Here is a 9,706-nt window from a genome sequence, read left to right on the forward strand (position 1 = left end):
TTCCTTTTGCTACAAAGCCATGTCAGGGTTACTTCCACACAGGAGAGAGAGTAAGAGCAGCTGTTGATGTGGAGAACATGCAGAACAGCTGCAGGACACCGCATGGAATCAGCTTCACGGAAACAAAGAACTCAAGTTTTGCAAGGTTTGAGAATACCAGCTGCAGTTCCTATCAGGTTGCAGGTTGGGAGCAATTTTGATGCAATTTTTAAAGAAAAGTGCACATTTTGGCACTTGTTTAATGAATGTGGCCATTTTCAGCCTGTAAAGCTGTGTCTGTGCCCTTCGGCATGCCACGGCAGATGTCCTACGGATACTCTAGCTGGACAGCATCAGAAAATGTTTCTTCTCTACCCCACGCTTACTGAAACAAAGCAAAAAGACTCATCCACAACCAAACCACCATATTTACACTAAACAGAATAGCAACACCACTAGAAAAACAGTTTCCAAGTGGTGAGAGGCACAAGTGCATGAGACAAGCAGGACAAGCCCAGTGCACAATGTGCCACCACCTCTCCCACCAAGCTGTCTCCGAGGCTGCCCGCTTTCTCTCTGCTCCCTGAGCTCAGTTTCCACAGCTGCTGCAGGAACTTGTGATCACTGCTGTGTCAGGAGGACAGTGCAAGGAACAGCTGAGATTTCCTCCCTGGTAAACTGCCCTCCTGCTCTGAAAAAGAGCCTCCAACCCAGCTGTCACTCGGGGGAAGGGGATGAAGCAGGACCAGGGCTGCTCTTCATGATCCAGCAGAGATAACACAGGGATATCCCCACTTCAGACTCTTTACTACACTCACTGACCTCCTCTGCTAAATACCTTCCCAATCCTCTGTGAGGCAGGTGAGTATTAGCTCCTGCGTCAAAGTAAAAAGCTGCCTGACCAAAGCTGCCGAGGGCATCAGCGTGTAAGCCTGGCTCAGACCCTGGCTCAGACCCTGGCTCAGACCCTGGCTCAGACCCTGGCTCAGACCCTGGCTCAGACCCTGGCTCAGACCCTGGCTCAGACCCTGGCACGCTTGGCTTTCGGCCCCGTATTTTCTACAAGCAACCCTGGATTTAATCTGGGGGTGGCATTCACAGACTGGCAAGTTAGCACATTAGAATAAACAGTTGATTTAACAACTCCCCAGCTGCTTGGCTTCCACCTTACAGTCATCTAGGTCTCAAGCTGCTCAGCGACACTCCTATGAATGGATTTTCAGGATTTGCTACAACACAAGTAAAAACAATGAATAACTCGGATTTAAATATATCAGCTCTGTGGCTGTGGAGCAGCTGGTGAGGGTTGAGACACGAGTACCTCATGGCATTAGGCATTTTGTAGTTCATGAAGAAAGGAGGGAGGAGAAAAACAGAGAAAATGAAGCAAACAGGCCAGATTGGCAGGTTGTGAAAAATCACTGTATTCCCTTTGAAAGCCATTGACTTCTGGTAATTACTTCCAGTAATTTAATCAGTTCTGGACCTCATTCAGGACACTCAGAAGGGAAGGGTATTTTGGTATGAAAAGACCAAAGTATTTGAGAAAAAGAATAACACAATATTCTTAGAGATAATAGGAAGATAGAAGGGATTGAGTTTCTGTACCTGTCTTCCTGCATACCGCAGAGCAAGCTTTCCACTCACTAATGCTTGCACATCTTCTGGGCTAGAGAGGGAGGGAAGAGAGGAATTATTCAACAACGGGGCCAGCTTAAATCCAAGCATGCCTCAAAAATTCCCAACTGATAGCAAATTACTACCATTCAAATAACATTGCATCAGAAGCATTGATCAGGTCATAAATAAAGACAAACAGCAAAGCTTGTCTGCCTGAATTCTTTTCATTAGTTTAGAGTCTTCTAAACAAAAAACCTTTCCCATTTAAAAGCAGGAAATATTCTTCACAGAACCATTTGCCACGTACATGTTCAGCATGATTTTGCAGAGCAACATGTATTTCAGTGCAGTGATGGCTTTTGGGTTGTCAATCGAATCGTATCCCTCAAACGCCTCGTAGAAATAGGAATAAGCTGTTTTCCAGTCCTTCTCTTCTGCTGCGTGGATGATGCCTGTGGAGAGGAACAAACAGGCAGAGCTCATTTGGAATGTGGGGACACAACAATTTGGTTGCCCAGTGCTTCATTTGGTACTTTAGCAAAGAGAATCCTTTCCTTCTTATGTTCCCCTTTACCTTATTCCTAGCAGAAGACATCCACGCCCTCTCTTAAGAGAAGATGTTAAGAAAGGCAAGTTTGGGGCACTTCAGGTAAGTGGCTGCAAATTAGGTCAGGAACAACGTTACAGTTCCACTAAGACAGTGTAACGGTAGTGCCTGGGGAGGTTACAGACCCTCCACCACTGCAGCTTTTCAAAAATGGGCTGAAAAAGCATGTCAGGAACAATGTAATTATAGCTGATACTGCCTTGAGGCAACTGGGCAGACTCGTGGGTATCTCGAGATCCCACCTAGCATCGTTTTCCATGATTCACTCAGGAAAGAACAAGTATCAGTCAACTGATGCGTCATGACAAGTCCTAGACTTTCCCCTGTCCTGAAGGGCTTTACCTGACTGCATGTCTAACGCTGCCTGCAGCTTCGGTGGACAGTAGATTGCGTTGGCTGTAGTCCTTGCAGAGGTTAAGGCTGCTCTTGCTTTTGGCAGATTGCTCAGGGCATGGTAAGTCTTACTTTCTAGTAGCTGCACTTCCACCAGCAATGCCTTGTCATCCATCTTTTTCAATTCCCGAAGAAGCTGGGAGCCTGGCAGTGGGGAAGAACAAGAACCTTCATAACCTGCTCTGCATCTGCTGTCAACAGCTACACAAACCAAGTCTTTCCAGATGACACTCTTCTTCCCCCAAAGCAGTACTGGCTTTGAGGAAGGGAGGCTTACCCAACCTGTTCTCTCAAGAAGGAACAAAGGAGAAGAAATAATAGTGAGTCAGTGTCAGTTCAGAGCTGGAGAAGAATGAACCAGTTTTGTGTTAAGAGGTGGAAGAGGGCAGTGAGAACACTTGGGTAGGTGGACAGTGTCTCTGTCGCCTCATCACGGGCAGGAGACACTCAGGAGAAAGTCAAGGATTGGTTGTGCAGTTTGGATTGTCACTCTGGTACCCCATCCCCAGATGACAGCATGATTTACCACTCAAGATTCAGAGCTCCGAAGAAACCTGAAGTACTGCCCATTCCTGCATCATTCCCCTGGGCTGAGACCTGAGGAATTTCAAGTAACTCCTAAGAATATGAGATGAGGAAGGAATGTTTTAAGCACAAGCCATCTACAGATCAAATTTAGGAGGCAGGAACGGGCAGCCTAAGAAATGCCTAGATAAACTGTCACATTAAGGCCTTGTGAGGACAGAAAGAGCCAGGCTCAGAGGAAACTCTTCCCCTTCTTCCTTAAGGTTGAACTTGACAATCTTAAAGGTCTTTTCCAAGCAAAACAATTCTATTCTTTCCCTCTGCTACAAATTAAAGAGCTAACTTAGGGCAAGCAGAGATGAGAACTTCATCCTCACTTGCTGTGAAGCTGAAAACTACAGCTGAAACTGCGTAACTAGGTGAAAGAGAATCAACTCTCCCTAGAAACATCCCGTAGAGACTCTCTGCTTGCACCTACTCCCCGTGGCTGCAGACACAACCACCTCTCAGCCAGGCACACAGAAATGCCAGCACCCAACGTTGACAGAGCTTTCAGAGAGGCTGCCCTATAAGCACAGGCCTTTGTAACTCCCTAAGCTGCACCACCATCATCCAAGTGATTAAGTTAATTAAGCTTAGCTTTGGAGTGCAGACTCTGATCAGTTTAAACCCGAATTCCTTACATACCCACACGCAAACTAATTCTAATTTGATCTTGAATTTCATCTATCACAGCACTTAACTTGATATTCTGATCAGATACAAGTCACTCAGGTGACTCTGGATGTGACATACTCTTGCCACCACACTCTTTAAGAAGTTACGAGTCCCTGGTGAGAATCACAGAATCCCAGACTGGTTTGGGTTGGAAGGGCCCTTCAAGCTCATCCAGTCCCAACCCCCCTGCCAGCAGCAGGGACACCTTCCACTAGACCAGGTTGCTCAAAGCCTCATCCAGCCTGGCTGAGAACACTTCCAGGGAGGAGCAGCCACAGCTTCTCTGGCCAACCTGGGACACTGGCTCACCACCCTCACACCAAACAATTTCTTCCTCACATCTCAGCTCCATCTCCCCTCTGCCACTTTCAAGCCATCACCCCTTGTTCTGTCACTCCCTGCCCTTGGCCAAAGTCCCTCCCCAGCCTTCCTGGAGCCCCTTCAGGTACTGGGAGGCCACTAGAAGGTCTCCCCGGAGCCTTCTCTTCTCCAGGCTGAACAGCCCCAACTCTCTCAGCCTGTCCTCACAGCAGAGCTGCTCCAGCCCTCGCATCATCCTCGTGGCCTCCTCTGCACTGGCTCCAGTAGCTCCATGTCCTTCTGCTGTTGGTGGCCCCAGCACTGGAGGCAGCACTGCAGGTGGGCTCTCACCACTCAAGTGAGGCATCACTGCTGTCTGGGTGAGCATTTCTGTCCATGTCAGAGCAGCTGTCCCTCAGCCCTGCTCACACCCAGGCGCTGAGCTGGCGGAGCAGTCTGTACAAATACCCTTTAACCAGCTTAAACCTCATCTTATATCACCACAGGCATTTGCAAAACGAGCATGTGAAAAGCACCAAAGGGAGCTGGGCCGTGGAAGATGACCTGCTTTACTCTGCTCTGGAGCAGAGCAGGAGAGTTCACACAGTTAATTACCATATCTCAGGTGGTGCAGAAGCAAATTCTTAAAGCTTTGACACTTCACAGGAGCTTGTCTAATTACATCCTTCGAGGTCTGCCATTTCCTGGCATTACTACTGTTTTTATTGAGGCCATATTGGGGTAAACTGAAAAAAGCTGGTTTCTCCCTTTGACCTCTCTGACCACAGCAGCATGCTACGTATGTTCCAGCACGAGCCAAACCTCATGGCCTTCAACTGGATACAGCTCCTCTTTGCTTCCAGAACTATTTGGAATGAACAAATGGTGAGAACAAATTGATCTCTAAAAGCTTTTATCACCAAACTATAGGGAAAAATGGTAGAACTGGTACAGCACTGAGAAATTAATGCCCAAGTCCTACAAAACTTATCAAGGAGCATGACGTAGTGGATCGTTTCCCTCGTCAGCCTCAAGACTAATTTCAAAGAACTACTACCACCATCTAGTGGGAAACTCACCCAGCTGCAGGGCTTCCTGGTACCTCTTGGTATCGAAGTACAGAGAGACCAGCCTCGCCTGGAGAACAGAAAAGGAACTGCTGTGAGGAAAGCCAGAGAAAGGGAGTACAGATTTATTTTGTAAAATTAAACTTTATACTCTTATCTGTGCAGACTTCACTATTTTTATTTATTTATTTATTTTTAATTATATGGTCCAGTTCTGCAAGATCTATCATTTGGAAGATATGCCAATTTAAACAGAATGGGTAAAATCCTGCTTATTCAAGAGTCACTAACTTTAGTGTCATCCCTATTGCTCATCCATTACACAAAGGTCTGGACAACACACTACACAAGTTCTCTGCTTTTATAGGTATGAAATCTGATAAAGGGAAGGTGCTGTGCCACAGGTTTGGGATCTGTGATGTGACATACCTCCAGAGCCTGGCGTAGGAAAGTCCTCTTCTCTGATTTGGCCCATTCAATACACTCTAAACACAGGTCAACCTTAAAAGGATCAGAAAGAAATGTGTAAATTTCTTTAAAACAGCAGTATGGTTCAATCATTTCCTACTTTGTTCTGTTTAGTTTTAAACTAAAATGTTCCTTTAGTTTAAGCTTCAGCTGTCACAAATAACAGATCACCTTCTCTGATTCCTTTTCTAATGCATTTGGGTTCCAACAAAGCCTGAATCTCCACCACGTAGTTTAAAGAAATAAGTAATTCCTGTCTGAACAGCAGCACTGCTAAAGATGAAATTAGTTTTATTTTAAAATAAGCCTGGGGATTAGCCTTCATCTTTAGCACCTACCCCAAATGTCTCTGAACATTTAACCCTTTAACATTACCAGGGTAAAGTGTAATTCACCACTGCAGTGAGCTGCAGCTCAGCAGTGGAAGGTGAAGTGACTTCTCTTCAACAAGGACTCACTGGTAAGCACAGACATCCACTTTAGCCTCAGGCTGCATCATATTGACACCAGAAATGTTGCACAAAATGATACAGAACAGCCATAGTTTGTGCTACATATCATCATATTCTATTTTCTAGATTAACCTCCTGCACTTTGTAACAACGTTCACAGTATTATACCACTTGTAAAACGTTTTGCAAGAGAAAGTGAAGTTCAGAAGGCAAACTAAGGTTTAGTTTAAGCTCCAGCTGTCACAAAAAAACCCCAACAGACCACCCTCTTTGATGTCTTTTCTAATGCATTTGGTTTCCAATCACCAGGGACAATCCTCCCACACTGGAATAGGAAAAGAAAGATTTGGCTTCCAAAGTTTCACCAGTAAAAATTACTGTTGAAATCCTCCTAGCATTTCTTAAACAGCTGTGTTTTTGTTTGAAATAAAAACATCTGGACACATGAGAACTGTTCTGCCACAAGGCAAGGGATGGACTGGAAGACTTTTGAGGTCCCTTCCAGTGTGTTTTGCACCATTTCAATTTGGCCATAGAGAAAAATGAATTTTTAGTTGCTCTAGAAAGAAAGGAAAATTAAATGCATGTGTTTTAGGACCTAAGTATTGTCAGACCATGTGTGTCCTTTAGTATAAAGCAAGAGAGGTGCTGGGTGCCACTAGTTACAACGGAGTCAGGTGCCAGGAGCCAGTGAGTCAGTGACACTGGATGTTTTATCTATCGCTTCAAAGCGGAGCAAAGGAACTCAACGGCTTCTCATATTTTCAAGACTGTTGAGACTCCCTTGATGAATAAAGCAGTTGTGTTCCACCCCAATGAGAAGAGGGCGCTGATTTAGTACTGGCCAATAATATACAATAATTCATCCTGAGGTGCTAGGCTCAGGAATACAGCTGGATCACAGCTCTTTCTGGAGCAGCTCTGTAGCCGTATGACACTGCAGGACCTGTCAGCTCCTCGTCACTGCTTATTAAATGGGGATATTTTATGAAAAGCCATTATGAAGTCAGAATTTATTGCACTGTGATAGCTGGAGCATGAGGAGCTGGAGAAATCTCTCATTTCATTGCTTTACTGGACTCCTGGGAGTCTTCAAGAATATAAGTTAAACTGGGGAAACAAACGTCCCTCCAAACATTTCTGAGGCACTGAAAGTATTCAGGATTCCTGCGTCAGGAACCTCACAGGTTAGGTGTTGGAATTCCTTAAAGTTTTGGGGTTGGCTTCTGAATATGCTGGAAAGTGAGTGTTTTGACTAACTGGGCCATATTTCCATCGCTGTTACTCCAAGTTCTTCCCCTGCTGTAAAATGGTACCTTTTGGAATTGCATCCAAATATCTTCATTTACATCAAGTTACTTTTAGAAAAAGTCTGAAGCTCCTGATTTTCTCCTGATCCCTTTAGGGGTTCCCTTCTCACCTGCACATCCCACCCCACTTCCCTGAATCTCATCTGTTAAAGAAGAAGGACAAGAGATGCCGTCCGTCACGGTTTATGGTGACAGGACACACAAGCCACAAGAACTGAACAGTGAACAGGATCACAGGATTGTTCTGGTTGGAAAAGACCTTTAAGATCATCGAGTCCAACTGTAAAACCAACTCTGACAATTCCACCACTAACCCATGTCCCTCAGCACCACATCTACTCCTCTTTTAAATCCCTCCAGGGATGGTGACTCCACCACTGCCCTGGGCAGCCTGTTCCAAAGCCTGAGAACCCTTTTGGTGAATAATTTTTTCCTCACATTCAATCTAAACCTCCCCTGGTGCAATTTCTATCCTATGAGTTCTCCTTCTCATGCTCCCAACATGTCCAGAGTCTGCACCTGAACACAGGTGGTTCAAGGACGAAGAACATTTGCTAGGTTACCTGAATTAAAGGGTGACACTTCTGCACTAATTTGGCTAACGAGGAAGCCACCTGCCTCCCAACATGGCAGAACCTCTTCTACAGACTGTTATTTGTCAGCTGCTGTGTGTACAGTGTTACACGAGCTTTGTCTTTAACCTGCTGCTCCGACCCTCCCTGCCTCCCCGTTCCATCTACCTCCTTCAGTCCGTCAGTACAACCTGTGCTACTGCAGGTCAATGGTGTTTGGAAGTGGTTCCTTATCATTTCCGAGTTGCTCCTGTCCTTCTCCCATTCCTAAATAACCAGCAAGTCACATGGATAAAAAAAATATAAAAAGAAAGAAAAAAAAAAAGAAGAAAAACAATTCTAGGGGGTTAATGAGAATGGAGGAAATCCAAACTGTGGGCTATCTTAGCCTGAATGGGTTTTCTAGTGGATAATTTCACCCAGTGGAAGTGGTTTACACTTGGTAACTGAAAAACTTTTTCCACTCCTGCTTCAGGAGTCACTTTCCTGCCTCAGAAGCCTTTTGTAGAGTAAAACATCCACCATGCTGTGTTCCCATGCAACGTGCCTTCCCATCTCCAGGGGAAAGGTGCTAAATTAATACTCACCATCCCATCCCACCAACTCCTGAACAGACCCTGCACATTTCTCCTCTAGCTCTGTGCCATCACACATTACACATCACACATCTCCACCTTCCCACCAGACCAAGCTCCCCACAACAGGGGTAGCACCTCTTGTGTCCCAGACACTAATCAGGCTACAAAATGCTACCAACACTGTACGTCTAAGACTAAGCAACACAGATCTAAGAAAAACACCCCAGGTGAGAGTTACTCCTAACCTGCAGCAGGATGAGGTTTGCAGAAAAACATGGTTATGAGTAAATTAAATTATCTAATGTTTTATTAATAGAATATATCCAAATGCATCAAATTACACGTTTCCCAACATGAACATTTTTTCAGTGTGAAGCAAAGTAGGTCAGATAAGGGTGTTAGGCTTTTGAGGAACAAATTACTGCTGAAATGTAAACCTCACCTCCTGCCCTGTAGCTGCCTCCATATCAAGGAACAGATCGAGCAGAGACCGGACTAAGCGGGCTGCCTTTGCTTTGCTGATGGAGTTCAAGAAGGGTCGGACGTACTTCAGGAGTCCCCCCAGCTCTGTAAACAAGGAAAAGCAAATCATGAAAGACAACCACACAGCCAAACGTCACACCACGGGCTGAGCACCCGACACCTCTGTACACAGCACTGTTTATTACACCAAACATTTTATAAGCAGTCCCTCAACATCATTTATGGGAAAAGAGTGATAAATGTTACCTGAAGGAATGTCTTGCAGTAAACACGGGGACTGGCCAAGAGGACTGGTGGGTCCCAGTCTCACCCGCACTGCACACGCTTCCCGTTACCCCATTATAACACCATTTGTAACTGCACTGGCCTCAGGCATGTTTTAAAAACATAAGCATCTGCTAAACACTTTGAGAGTTTTCTATAAAATGGGCAACAGAATTTAAGTGGGTTTTTATTAACTCACAGTTGGATGTTTTAATCTCCACACCATGTTCCACTGCTGAAAAAATGTCGTTTAGCATTTCGACTACACGTTACCTAATGAGATCTTACTTTAGTTAACCAGATTTCTGTTGCTGATTTTTCACAATCCCAAATATAAATCCAGGCTGGGCCATGAGTGGATCGAGAGCAGC

At 45.1% G+C, this 9,706-nt stretch overlaps 1 protein-coding gene across 1 annotated transcript in view; it reads right to left on the reverse strand.

The window, feature by feature from the left end:
• Window positions 1–9,151, reverse strand: part of PSMD11 (proteasome 26S subunit, non-ATPase 11) — a 14,551-nt gene extending 5,400 nt beyond the window's left edge. Inside the window, exons 1-6 of the mRNA XM_010167418.2 lie at window positions 9,031–9,151; window positions 5,638–5,709; window positions 5,221–5,278; window positions 2,549–2,743; window positions 1,907–2,051; window positions 1,588–1,648 (exon numbers count right to left, since the gene is read on the reverse strand). Coding sequence (XP_010165720.2) covers window positions 1,588–1,648; window positions 1,907–2,051; window positions 2,549–2,743; window positions 5,221–5,278; window positions 5,638–5,709; window positions 9,031–9,054 — 555 coding nt within the window. The 5' untranslated portion in view covers window positions 9,055–9,151. The remainder of the gene's footprint in view (window positions 1–1,587; window positions 1,649–1,906; window positions 2,052–2,548; window positions 2,744–5,220; window positions 5,279–5,637; window positions 5,710–9,030) is intronic.
• Window positions 9,152–9,706: the final 555 nt, after the last annotated feature.

This window comes from Antrostomus carolinensis, unplaced genomic scaffold, assembly GCF_000700745.2.
Source record: "Antrostomus carolinensis isolate BGI_N321 unplaced genomic scaffold, ASM70074v2 scaffold45734, whole genome shotgun sequence".
NCBI classification, from domain to species: domain Eukaryota; kingdom Metazoa; phylum Chordata; class Aves; order Caprimulgiformes; family Caprimulgidae; genus Antrostomus; species Antrostomus carolinensis.